General features: G+C 42.6%; 2 protein-coding genes across 2 annotated transcripts; both read right to left on the reverse strand.

The window, feature by feature from the left end:
- Positions 1-1,382: 1,382 nt before the first annotated feature.
- Positions 1,383-6,930, reverse strand: LOC134623910 (multifunctional protein ADE2-like). The gene is made up of 12 exons (XM_063468914.1): positions 6,398-6,930; positions 5,816-5,893; positions 5,506-5,660; positions 3,850-3,889; positions 3,589-3,774; positions 3,192-3,370; positions 2,928-3,107; positions 2,705-2,818; positions 2,541-2,624; positions 2,138-2,318; positions 1,894-2,052; positions 1,383-1,815 (listed from the first exon to the last, which is right to left on the reverse strand). The coding sequence occupies exons 1-12, from the start codon at positions 6,633-6,635 to the stop codon at positions 1,649-1,651; spliced, it is 1,761 nt and encodes a 586-aa protein (XP_063324984.1). The 5' UTR covers positions 6,636-6,930; the 3' UTR covers positions 1,383-1,648.
- A 52-nt stretch (positions 6,931-6,982) lies between these two features.
- Positions 6,983-8,344, reverse strand: LOC134624798 (uncharacterized). The gene is made up of 3 exons (XM_063469860.1): positions 8,094-8,344; positions 7,168-7,650; positions 6,983-7,089 (listed from the first exon to the last, which is right to left on the reverse strand). The coding sequence occupies exons 1-3, from the start codon at positions 8,227-8,229 to the stop codon at positions 6,983-6,985; spliced, it is 726 nt and encodes a 241-aa protein (XP_063325930.1). The 5' UTR covers positions 8,230-8,344.
- Positions 8,345-10,664: the final 2,320 nt, after the last annotated feature.

Below are 10,664 nucleotides of genomic sequence, written 5' to 3' on the forward strand. Positions count from 1 at the left end.
ATTTAATTGTGTCATTTTTGTAAAAATGTAAATAATCAGTGTTCCTTAAATAAAGCCGGTATGGCTGCAGGTCAGATGGATGAATACCTGCTAAAAGATCTCATAGTGCTTTATTATCACAACACAGTACTTCCAGTTCCCTCTTCTGTGGAACCAGCTGGGATTCAGGAGACAGACACTGTCTCTACCTTTAAGATCAGATCTAAAAAATTTCAATCAAACCTTCATTTGTCACATGCAAGTTTGCAAACCCCGACCATACATACAAAGCACAGACACCAGGTCAGAGACAGGTAGTAACTGGAAGAACATTGAAATGTACACAATGGGCAACTGGAGGAGGGGAAAAGAGGCCTCTGCTCATACTGGGCTGCTTGTGGGAGGTCAGCATGAGAACAGAAAACAAAAAAACTCGTCTACACAGAGAGCACAGCTTCACATCACAACACCATGAAGCACATGACAAACAGCAGGATGAGATGTGAGCTGATGTAGACGCAGCCATCTTGCCAAGCAGCTTTTAATCCAGCCTTGGATTTCTTTCCACTGCAGTTTAAGATGTATTATTTATTTGGTGTAATAACATTTCTGGGATTTTGTAGCTTAAACACAGCATGACTCACACACAAAAACTCCCAGATGGGGGACAGTGGGGGACAATCAGGGAGTTTGTTTGAAGCAGATAAATGTTTCTGTAATTAGCTCTGTGGTGCTGAATTAGTTTAGACACACAGTGTGAAACACATATTTATATTTATCACACATAGAAGATTGATTTGATTTTAACGACACATCATCACAGCTGATATTGTAACTGTGCCTGAATCAGCTGCTCCTGTGTCTCGCAGTCGTTAGTCATGTGATTCATCATGGAGTCCACTTCATGAGTCAGTCCTGCCCCTTTGAAGGGACCTGTAGAGAAACTTGAGGTTCTTGTATTCAGTGTGACTGTTTCCAGTCAGATCAGGGGAGCATCTAAAGATCTTTTTAAAAGAACAGTGTATAAACGTGATGTTAAACTCATTTTATTCATGATTTAAGAAATCTGTGTTCCCAGTCGTCTTTTCCTCACATTTCTTAGTTACATCTCTTCCAGTCTGAGACTAATGTTTACAGGATGTTTTGACTGTATCCATGAGTTCGTGCACAGAGTGAAAAAAATCATGAAAACCCCCAAATTATCATGAGATTCATGAATACGAGTATTTAAATGTTTTATTGCATCGAGTCAGAAAAGAAAGCTCCATGACACGACTTCCTGTCCACGTGTCCGTGCTGTGAGCCACCATCAACAAACTGTTTACATGTTTTGATTCCACTTTTTGCTTTTTCTTTTATTCAACCAGGAAGATCCACTGAAACAAAAACCTTTTTTAGGGAGACCTGACGATGGGCAGCAGCAAGTTACAAAAATGACACAATTAAACACAGGCAGCAACAACATGCAGGCAAAAATAAATAAACAAATTAAAAAATTCCATAAAATTCTATTAAAATTGAGAAACTATAACAAATCTATTAGAAACAGTTCCATGTTATAAACTTGGCCTCAATGAAATGAATTGTGTCATTGTCAGTCCTGCAGTTGGCTTCAAGGGTGCTAAATGGACCAAAGCTCTTTTGTTCAGTGTGATGCACGCTGGGCTCTTCAGAGGCTGCAGGCCTGGAACTTCTTGTCAGCCAGCTTGAGAGACACCCAGGTGTTGAGCATGGATGCCCTCAGTTTGCACCACACCAGGTGGTCCCTCAACCCCAAGATCTGCGCTGCAAACTGAGCACAAGCTTCAGGAGACAACACGGTGGAGCAGCCGAGACCTGCAGGACAAAAATAAATAAATGCAAAAACAGCACGTATGATTAACGCTGCACGTTACAGTAAAGAGCTCTGCTCACCACTTGGCATGCGGAGGGACGACCAGACATCTTGTGGTCCCCAGTCTGGAGTGAGAGGAGGGCAGCTGATCACAGGGTAAGCCGTGTTACCAGACATCACTGGGCCGAGGCCGTTACTCCTCCCAGCCACAGCCACGAACACAGTGGGTACGCCATCACCTGCAACACAGCATAAAGAAATGATCCGATTAGAAAGAATCCCAGATCAGTATAAAGACGCAGTTACGTCAGTATTAAAGCACACCTTCATATTCAGCTTTAATGCGCAGCGTCTCATCTGGACCCTTGTGTGCCGAGGTGACTCTGAGGACACAGGGGAGCCCGTAGGAGGCGCACGCCTTTCTTATCTTTTCACAATGGGCCACGTCTGAGGTGGAGCCCATTAAAAGCACCACCCTGCTGCTTGCCTGGGGCTCCAGCAGCAACTGTAGACACACAGAAACCATTGAATCATCACTTTATGTCAGTTTTACCTGCTCTAAAGAAAAATCGTACAGCTGTGCTGGTTTTTTCCTGAATGACATCAAAAGCAGCTGCAGGCTTTTGTGATGTTAAACAGTGTTTGTTGGTTTGGACGTTCAAAGCAAAGAAAGAGCTAAACACTCCTACAAGATCAAGAATAGATTAGAGGCATCTGTTTGCTGTACCTCGACCCTTTCAGAGACCCACTCAAAATTCCTCTTCACCATCTGCATTGCCTCTGGGGTCACTTCCTTCAGCTCTCTGTACACCTACAAAGGGGAAAGAAAAGTTTGAGGCTTGTGTCTTTTTTTCATATCAGCATGAAAATAAATCAAAGTCAGTCCATCACCTGTTTGTCTTTTTGCTGACTCCGATCTCCAGCTGGCCAAAGCCTCCATGAATCGTTGTCAATCACGTCAGCGAGCACAATCTCTCCACTTTTCACACTGACGCCAAATTCAATCTATAAGCAAAGAAAAAGTCCTTAGTTGTAGTTCTGCTGTAGCTACAGGAGAAAAGTGATCGCACCAAGATGTGACATTAACCAGCAGGGGGCGCTGCTGCACAGCTACCTTCATGTCCACCAGGGTGCAGTTCTGAGTGGCCCAGGCCTTCTCCACTATCTCAAAAATGGCCACAGTGCTGCGACTCATTATGTCCACCTCACACTGACCAATAGTGAGCCCAGCCACACACAATTTGGCCTCCAGCAGCTGCTCCTCTGACCACTGAGGATCATTGTTGGCATCATCCTAAAAACACAATCAGTGATGAGTTTGCTGCAACACTCAGACTGAAAACACACGGAGAGAATCACTGCACGCAGCAAGACTCACTTTAAAGAACATCTCCATCTTTAGAGGAGAAAAGCGGTAGCCCTCTTTGACTCCTGGATTCCTCTTGAGGAAAGATCCAGTCGCCACTCTGCGACACACCCACTCAATGGGTATCATCTGGCAGTGCGCTGCGATGAACGCCGTGTCCGAGTGCTGCTTAACAAAGGCCGTCTTAATGCCTGAGGAGAGAAGGGTGGATATCAGAGCAACCTCAAACTCACAGACAAATTACAACATCTGAGATTAAAAACTATATTTTATTGAATTTGTATACATTAAGTATTATTGCATGATTATCATTTCTGTTCATGCATGAGATTTAGTTTTTCCAGTCACTGAATCAACCTTTGATGCAAGCTGTTGTTTCCAAAACCTTGTGCAGAAATAAAAACCTCACCAGACTCCTGCAGCAGCTGGAACACGCAGCTCGTGGTTTTGTTGGCAATGGCAGCTTTGCCCTCCATCTGATCTTTCCTCACGGCGTTCCCAGCTGTGATCTGGACTAGAACCAGTCCCGGCTGGTCCACCAGCTCGAAAATCTGTTTAGTCTTGCCCTCATTGAGCTTCTGGCCGATTTTAAACACTGAAAACAAGGAAAGAATTAAAACATGAACATCTAACTGAAGCTCTAAAGTGCAGATTAAGGCTCGTGCAGTACCTGGGGTGGAGGCCATGGTGCTCGTGGATCCTGAGCAGCCCTGAAAGACAAATCACAAAACACGCCAGTGAACTTACAGAAGAATTGCTTCATTTTAGTCTACGCCCATAAAAGCCGGATTTGATTTCCTAGCAGGCAGCACTTGTTTCTTTTTTAAAGAAGAAAAAAGTGGGAACACAAATCGCCTTTTAACGTGTCACTGTTGTTAGCAACATGTTATCATGCAGCTTGTCTGTAAGGATGTCACATGATTGCCACATTCTTGGTTCTGATGAAATATAAGATACAGTTGTTGAGACCAGGCTAGTTTGAAGTTATTAATGTGATGACAGCTAGACTTTGTTTTTGGTTCATGAAGCTGTCCCACACAGAAATCACACCTTAGGTCATGTGACCCACATAACCCATGCATTGAGTCACACGTCAGCTCAACTGATGGGACTCTTAACGACCTGCATAGAAACCATGTGGGTCAACGATCCATCACCCATGAGAGGTGAAATGTCTTCATGAACCAAAAACCCTGGTTTCCTTCAACAAGCTTGCAGTTTAATATATTTTTCTTTATTTCCCAATTACACTGAATTTAGAAAGTCAACCAGACAAGCACAGGTTAGCAGATTGCACAGCACAGAAGAGCTAGCTCATCAGGCTGAGACTCTGTTTACACCTACAGGCCAGTGGCAACTCTTTCAGTGACGATGTGCACATCCTGGTTTGAGTGGGGAGCCGTTATGTGAAAAGGTGATGACATCTCTCAACGATTGCTCATCATCTGGGGCAATCGTGCCTTTCGTCTTTAATCGGAAGGTTGCCGGTTCGAGCCCCGGCTCTGACAGTCTCGGCCGTTGTGTCCTTGGGCAAGACACTTCACCCGTTGCCTACTGGTGGTGGTCAGAAGGCCCGGTGGCACCAGTGTCCGGCACCCTCGCATCTGTCAGTGCGCCCCAGGGTGGCTGTGGCTACAATGTAGCTGCCATCACCAGTGTGTGAATGTGTGTGTGAATGGGTGGATGACTGAACGTAGTGTAAAGCGCTTTGGGGTCCATAGGGACTAAGTAAAGTGCTATACAAATACAGGCCATCTCATAGTGATGTGATTGGTACTCATGGTACCAGTTTGCATACTGACGATCCTGAAACTGAACTGGTGGCTCATTGTTAGTCAGTGGTGCTGGTTTCAGTTGTTATGCAGCTGTTCTGCACTGTTAAGGTTGTGGTCAGCTGATAGTGAAGAAGTCACCTGGATAAGCAGTGAAACATTTCTCCCATTAAAGATCCTGTGACCAGATGAACAAAACCAACTTTCTGGAATTTTCTAACATGGATTAGTGAAAAACACTTAAGACATAACTTTTCCTCAGGTTTGATTAATAAACATCAGGACAACATACATCACAGAGCTGCAGCTTTTGGCTTTACAATATTTGCATTAATCAATTAATCTTTGTTTCTGCAATCTGAAACAATCTGAAACCTAAACATGTTAAAGATTACAATTATAATTTTAATGCTGGACATTTTTATTTGAAAAATAATGAACTTATTATATAATAATCTATCACTCGATTAATCAAGTAGTTGGGGTAGTTTTAAAAGAACCCACACCAGAATACGTCAGTTTTGTAATGGTCACATGAGATGAGTGAATGTTACCTGTGGCGATGGAGCAGGGGAGGCCATGGAACAGACTGAGTTGATCTTTATTATGGGGATGTGGTCCTGCTCTTCTTTACACTGGGTGTGCAGTCTGTCAGCAACAACAGGGCCAAGAGGGTTCAGCTTTTTCACTGATGTGTGCAGTCCAGGGTCTGGAAGTAAGAAGGACAAAGGTCAACTTACTTTTTAAGTACGACTAGTGGAACATGTCAGCTCCTAACAGGGTTTCATGAGTTGTGCATTTTATTAGCTCACAGCCATGTTCTTATCCATATTTAATTATTTCAGAGGGAGACACATTTCAGACCTTCATCCACAGCTTTCCTCTTCAGTCTTCTGTTTGATGCAGTAGTATTCTCTTTATCGAGCTCACTCTCAGAAGCACCTGCAAAGTTATAATATTTAAGGTGATTACAAAAACAGATATAGATATGCTTCTTTGCTGCAAAAGAAAAGAAATGTCTTGGTACTAAACAAAGTAAGACTGGCTTACGACCACCTCGAGACTCATTTTTAAATAAAACACATCTTAAAACCACTTCCTGTGTGGCTGCAGCTCAAGTTGGACCAAGTTGTTTACTAACTGGAAAGTTGGTATTTATTATTATTTCTCTCTGACTTCAAGTCTATTCAGTGTTAAAGGGTCAGTTTACCGAAGCACAATTTCTCCATAGATTTTAAGGTTTTAGTTGAAATACTAACTAATATGTTTTGTTGATATAAGATTTTGAGAAATATTTTAAGGGACAAAAAACCCCAAACATTTGCTTTTGGCTGTCCGTGGTGTTCCTGCTTGGTTATCACTCATTGTAACTGACCACTGAAAGCATTGTGTAACCTTTTCATCTAATTCATACTGAAGATAATGATGATTAAATGATCTGCTCACTCATCAACATGTGTTCTTGATCCAAACGATGCTCCTTGATTTTATGCCGCTCTGACTCGTAAGTGTTTGATGCCTCGATGGTTACTGATAAGTCAGAATTTGTCAAATTGCCGTCCACCTTGTTCTTCTCATCACAGTTGTCAGATATTGTAAGTCTGTCTGAATCTGCTCCTGGTTCCTGCAGAGAGTCGATAGTCCTCTGATTCATAATGGAGTCCACTTCTTCGTAGAACTTCATGAGGCATCTCGGGTCAGCTTCGTCAGTCTTGCCCCTTTGAAGGCACCTGTAGAGATACTTGAGGTTCCTGTACTTAGTGTGGCACTGTTTCCAGTCACGGTCGATGCCTTGCTGCAGTAACCTGCTCGAGATCTGGACAAAGATGTCCCTCTTTCTGGTTGAGCTCTCCAGCTTCCTGCGTATACGCTCATCGGACCAGACTTGGATCAGGGCTCGCACCTCTTGGTCGCTCCAGTTTCGACCAGCGTCCGACACTGTGACCACTTGGTCAGAGCTGGAGTCTGTGTGTGCTCGATGGGCATCTGGAATAAAAGAACAGATATGGAAGGAAAAGTTTACGTATGCAGCTAAACTCCACAGGTGGCAGATTTTCTTTTCTTTGTTGGCAAACCTGAACTTCTCTCTCTCTTTATTTCCATTTCTCCGTCCATGTTGCAATCGTCACTGTTGTCATCTTAAATAAGAAAAAATAAGAAAATTATGTTCATGGAGTCTTGAACCTAAAACAACTGCTTGCAAACTTGATGCTTACCATCATCCATGTCGATGACCACCTCACTCTCAGAGCCTGTTATCTGCCCCGTGTGGCCTGCTGGTGTTTGTAGCCTCCCTGCTTCTAGTCTCTTCTGCATCTCCATGCTCCCATTTTCCAGTCCTTTGTCCAGTAAAACAGCTTCCACTTCATCAAAAAACTTCATGTACTTCCCCAGGCTTCCTGCACTGCTGCCTCCTGCAGCGTGTGCACTTTTAGCAATCTTATAGTCATATTTCAAATTCTTGTATTTTGTACGGCATTGTCTCCAGTCGCGTATCACCCCATATTTTCTTTGCATCTGCTGAGCCATCTCTTGGAATATGGATTTGTTGCGCAGCGTGCTTTTCAAACGTTCCCGAACGTTGCGGTCGGCCCAGACGCACAGCAGCGCTCTTACTTCATCATCTGTCCAGTGGCGGATTCCCTCTTCAGCCACATTCGTAGAGTCAGAAACAGCTGAATGAAACTGAATCTTTATTCCTGTGCAAACATGAAGACATTGTCATTTTTGGCTAAATGGTGATTAAAAAAAATACACATATGTGGACATCACATTTTAGGTTATTTAGACCAAAATACTCAATTTTGCTCTACAAGGGCCTGATATCCACCTCCCAGGACATTATACTGCTGCTGTTCTCCTCATATGTGGCTCTCATTTTTCTTAGAAACAAAAATCAGGTAAAAAAATTATAATTCTGATATTTCTTTGTTTTTACATTCAACAGGTTCCAATCAGCCCAAATATCACAGAGAAATTACAAATGCATGCCATGGAAGAGTTCAGGTCTTAGGAGGTTCATGTAAGTGTCTGAGTTTTTAGCACAAGCAAGCTTTATCCTTGGATGCTAGTTTTAGTTTTTTCCCAAAGTGAACAAAGACATGTTGTCGTCATTAGTACAGTTGGTGTTGAACACATTTACCTTGCTGGACTGGGTAGATTCTTCTTTGATTATCCACACCTTCTTCCTCCCGTGGCCTTTCCAGCGGCCTTTCTTCCACTCCTGGGCTGTAGTTCACTGACGTGCCTGCATCAGGCTTCTTGCTCTGAAGTTCCATGCTTCTGTATTAGCTGAGACTCCTTCCAGCTGCGCACAACACTGAGCCTCCTCAGACGCTCTGAAATCACCTCAAATGTGCTTCTGCTCTCTACTACGTGCTGTTGTCCACTCTGGTCCCACACTGAGAGTAGAGCCAGCACCTCAGCCTCCCCCACTGCCTCTCCACGGAGCCTTCACCCTCCCCCACCTCACTATCACCTCCTCTTTGTCTCTCTGCTCCTCTCTCCAAGTTTGAGCCGGAAACGCTTTCCCGCCCAGCCTGTCTGCTGCATGGTTCCCTAGGAAACCAGGCAGTTAAGCCTGAAAGCAACGCCTTCATGCTGAAAAGCTGCCTCACCAGTGGCTTAAGCTGTGTGCTGAGGGGCGGGACTAAGTGTAATCTGAGAAGCAGCTTGGTAATGACTGAAACTGCAGCAAGACGACTCTCCATATATGGCAGCCTCACAGCAGGGAAGCAAATCTGCTTTTTTCTTTTGGGGTGACTTTTGTTTCTGCTCCATTTGGCCCTCGTTAAACCAGTTTTGATTTGCCTCAAGGGAACCGTTACTGACTCAGGTTTCATGCAGAGAAGAAACGGAAATCATTCATGCAAAAACACATTTCCCACTAATACATGACAATTTACACTGCTGTTTTTTAAGAGTTGTCAGACACATAATATCCTGTTGAGGCCAAAATTATTAGCCCCCCAGGAATTATGGAACAATTTCCTAAACTTCTTCCCAATTTTATGCAGTATTGATGAAACTTGATATAATCAGAGTCACCGGTGCTATTTAGTAGCTTCTGGTACATTTTGTAATATAAAATACATTTGTAGGCTTGCTTTGTAATGTAGTAAAAAGCTACATGTGAATGTTTGCTTTCAAAACACACCTACAGTAATGAATCACCTTTAAATAACACCTCAATTTAAGTCAATTGGCTTCCTAACAACATCCAATCAGCATAAAAAGACTCAAAGAAACAGGGCACTTGAACACATGACGACTGTTACTCGCCAAAGACAAAGGAAATCAGAATAATAAGTGGAAAGGCTACACTGCCATTTCCAAGCAATTCACAGTTTGCTGTGGAAAATACTTTATTGAAGAGCAATAATTACACCCTGGAAAAGGAAAAGTTCAAAGAAATCACGAAAAACCCCAAATTATCATGAGATTCATGAATACGAGTATATAAATATTTTATTGCATCAAGTCAGATAAGAAAGCTCCATGACACGACTTCCTGTCCACGTGTCTGTGCTGTGAGCCACCGTGAACAAACTGTTTACATGTTTTGATTCCACTTTTTGCTTTTTCTGCTATGATCCAAAAGCTCTGTGTCTTAAAGAAACACACAGAAATACTTAAAGGCTTCAATCATCTGTCCCTTTATTATTTATTTAATCTATATTTAACCAGGAAGATCCCACTGAGATTAAAACATTTTTCAAGGGAGACCTGCAGCAAGTATCTATAGAAATGATGAAAACGTTTTTGCCTCTCAATCAGTTTTAGTAACTCTGGGATTCTCAAATTTGTCCTCGCAGAGTAAAACCAGTCTCCATCTTCCACTATCATCTATTTGCTGTTTTTTTTGTTTCTGTTATCTGTGGGATTAACAACATAACCAGCAGCTGCTCATCTTTTACTGCAAACAGCTCTACAATAAAGCAGGTCACCAGTAGAGAAAGAACTTGACCTCATGGCCAAGTCCAATAACTAAAAGTATTAATTTGCTCACAGATTTTGTTTTTCAAGAGAAAAAAGCAAAGTTAAGTAAAACAAAACACAGACACACTCACATTCTGGTAACTGAGAAATGCACGTACCCATCTGACCCATCAGAGCACGGACACTGGACATATGGGACGTCCTGTGGAGTCTGAAACAGGATGTTGGCAGCAGATCAGTGAATCAGGCTTGTTCTGCTGAGTCTTGGAGCTGCATAGTGTGATTGGCATATGCAGGGTTAGAGGTCTTGATTTTGTTGTTGTTGTTGTTGTTGTATTCCTCAAGCCTTTTCAGACCAGCTGATGGAGTGTCTGAATTGGTCTGGATGGGTGCAGCATGTCAATCTAAGCCTCACCTAATTCAGGGTCAGTGGGTCAAATGTTAAACATAAGATAACTGACTCCATTCATGTCAAATTTATGCTCCATTTTAATATTTTAACCCTTTGATAATGTTTATAGTTTATATCCAGTCAGAGACATTTTTTCACCTGCTGAATTTGTCAGTTTTCTCACCTACAAAAACATTAAGAACAAATAATGAGGCTTTGTTAAATATGGAAGCTGCTTTCTACAACTGGACATAACTGTGGCACAGAAATACTCAGATTACAGCCCTACTGTCAGTGTTTGTGTTTACTTGCATTACTTGTATTGTGTACTGTTTACACAGACTTCTATTTGTGGACTGTAAATCAGTCAATGTTAGGACCTTG

This window comes from Pelmatolapia mariae, linkage group LG3_W (genome assembly GCF_036321145.2).
Source record: "Pelmatolapia mariae isolate MD_Pm_ZW linkage group LG3_W, Pm_UMD_F_2, whole genome shotgun sequence".
Lineage (NCBI taxonomy): Eukaryota > Metazoa > Chordata > Actinopteri > Cichliformes > Cichlidae > Pelmatolapia > Pelmatolapia mariae.